The sequence below is a fragment of the Sinocyclocheilus rhinocerous genome, unplaced genomic scaffold, assembly GCF_001515625.1.
Source record: "Sinocyclocheilus rhinocerous isolate Xijiao unplaced genomic scaffold, SAMN03320098_v1.1 scaffold304, whole genome shotgun sequence".
NCBI lineage: Eukaryota > Metazoa > Chordata > Actinopteri > Cypriniformes > Cyprinidae > Sinocyclocheilus > Sinocyclocheilus rhinocerous.
In genome coordinates this window covers 293612-296053 of record NW_015659941.1, presented here as the reverse complement: position 1 = coordinate 296053, position 2442 = coordinate 293612, and the positions used below count along the sequence as shown (strand labels likewise).

General features: G+C 37.5%; 1 protein-coding gene across 1 annotated transcript in view; it reads left to right on the top strand.

Moving 5' to 3' along the window:
* Window positions 1-2442, top strand: part of LOC107724571 (anaphase-promoting complex subunit 1-like) — a gene marked incomplete at its 5' end in the record, with an annotated part of 73024 nt that overhangs the window by 39608 nt on the left and 30974 nt on the right. The window contains 3 exons of the mRNA XM_016533554.1: window positions 532-767; window positions 891-982; window positions 1995-2129. Of these exons, the coding sequence (XP_016389040.1) occupies window positions 532-767; window positions 891-982; window positions 1995-2129 (463 nt within the window). The remainder of the gene's footprint in view (window positions 1-531; window positions 768-890; window positions 983-1994; window positions 2130-2442) is intronic.

Below are 2442 nucleotides of genomic sequence, written 5' to 3'. Positions count from 1 at the left end.
AAGTTCATTTATTTATAAAGCACATTTAAAAACAGCCACAAGACTGACCAAAGTGCTGTACATTAAAATCAAACCATAAACACATAAAACAGAAATAATAAAACATATGAATTTAAAACCAATAGGAATGACAGATAAACATTCTGAAGACAGAGTAATAATCAAGACCATAATACAATGTAATAAGAATGGGATATTAGTAGGCCAGATCAAACAAGTGTGTTTTTAAAAGTGACTTAAAAATGGATAGGGAAGGTGCCACTCTATAATCTCAAGTGGCAGATTTTTCCATAACTGAGGCCCAACCACAGAAAAAGCTCGATCCCCTCTACGTTTAAGTCTGGACTGAGGAACTAAAAGGAGATTCTGATCACTGGATCTTAGACTTCTAGTGGGAGTATAAAAATGCAACAGCTCTGAGAGATAACTAGGGGCTTGGTTATGTAAAGATTTATACACCAGTAAGAGAACTTTAAAAATCGATTCTAAATTGAATAGGTGACATGGTTGTGTTATGTCTCCTCTGAATCCGGGTCACGAGATGACGAGTATCGGGCTCCTGCTGGGTGTTTCTGCTGCCAAACTGGGCACCATGGACATGTCCATCACCCGTCTGCTAAGCATCCACATTCCCGCGCTGCTGCCGCCCACCTCCACAGAGCTGGATGTGCCTCACAGCGTGCAAGTGGCCGCTGTGGTCGGCATCGGTCTGGTTTACCAGGGCACCGGTCACCGGCACAACGCAGAGGTGTTACTGGCAGAGATCGGTTCGTGTGTATGATGGCGTCAAATGAAATGAGCTGTTCTCAGTTGTGCTCGTTCATGATTGAATTGTTGAGTTTAGTGTCATATCTGAGTCTGTAACAGCTGTGTGTTGTGTTGTTCCCAAGGACGTCCACCTGGTCCTGAGATGGAGTACTGTACAGATAGGGAGTCCTACTCCCTAGCAGCAGGACTGGCACTTGGCATGGTCTGCCTGGGGGTGAGTCTGTTTCCAAAGAGTTCCTTTTCCTTGCATAGTCAGCAACAACAGAACCCAGCTTGGAGGAGCACAATGACCAAAAAAATCCCTAAATTATCCACTTTTTCAACAGAACTAAAATTAACACACACTATCATTATTGTCTTTAGTCCTGTGCAGTTTGTACATGTCAGTGTACAACTTCTCAAAAATGCCTTTCTGAAGTAGAATTTTTTTTAGTATAATCAGTATAACAATATGAATGTTATATATATTTTTAATTACATTTATTTTATGGAAAAATATGAATATATGATACATTTAAAAATAAATATATAAAAATATGTATTAATATAATTATATATAATATAAAAATATAGAATTATTATTTGTAATATGATATAGTAAAAAATTGATAATAGAAGAATTGGACTGATTTGAATGTAAGATAGTAGAATTAAAATAGAATAATATTTAAGTAAAACTTTATAATTGATCGAAGTACAGTTTGGAAAAATATATGTGACCCTGGAGCACAAAAGCAGTCTTAAGTCGCTGGGGTATATTTGTAGCAATAGCCAAAAAAACATTGTATGGGTTAAAATTATCGATTTTTCTTTTATGCCAGTTGTATCTCGGCCAAATATTGTCCTTTCCTAACAAACCATACATAAATGGAACACTTATTTATTCAGCTTTCATATGATGTATAAATCTCCATTTAAAAAATGGACCCTTATGACTGGTTTTGTGGTCTAGGGTCACATATTTAATATTTTTAGTGTGAATTGCCCATAAACACATTATCATGCGCACAAATTATGGGCTATTTCCAAAAAATCTGATTATATGAATAATATTTGAAATGCCATCTGCAGTAATTTACATCTATTTCTATTTTGCAGAAACGGTGTTTATTATGAAAAGCATGCAGACTCTTTCAGCAAAAGCATGCATTGTGTGCATCTGTGAGAGATGGGAACCAGAATTATTCCCATGCTGACCCAGCTGTTTGCTCTCTGCTTCTCTGCAGCACGGCAGTAACCTGATCGGGATGACTGACCTGAACGTGCCTGAGCAGCTCTATCAGTATATGGTGGGAGGTCATCGGCGCATGCATGCTGGCATCAACAGAGAGAAACACAAGTCTCCCAGCTATCAGATCAAGGTGGAGTCATTACATAACCATCAAAGAGCATGTATTCATCTAGAGATTTTTTGTGCTGAGAATAATGCCACACCACTCATGTGGTCGTGTTTGACAGTTTAAATTATTGTGTGAGAAAGCAAGGGTTGTTCAGAACCACAATACTGATATGCTGTCTGCTGCATACTATTTATCTCGTGCAGTGAACAGTATATAACAATGAATAAAAGTATGGTGAATTGTCAAATGTCCCAGTTCTCTCTCTCTCTCTCTCTCTATATATATATATATATATATATACAGTATCTCACAGAAGTGAGTACACCCTTCACAT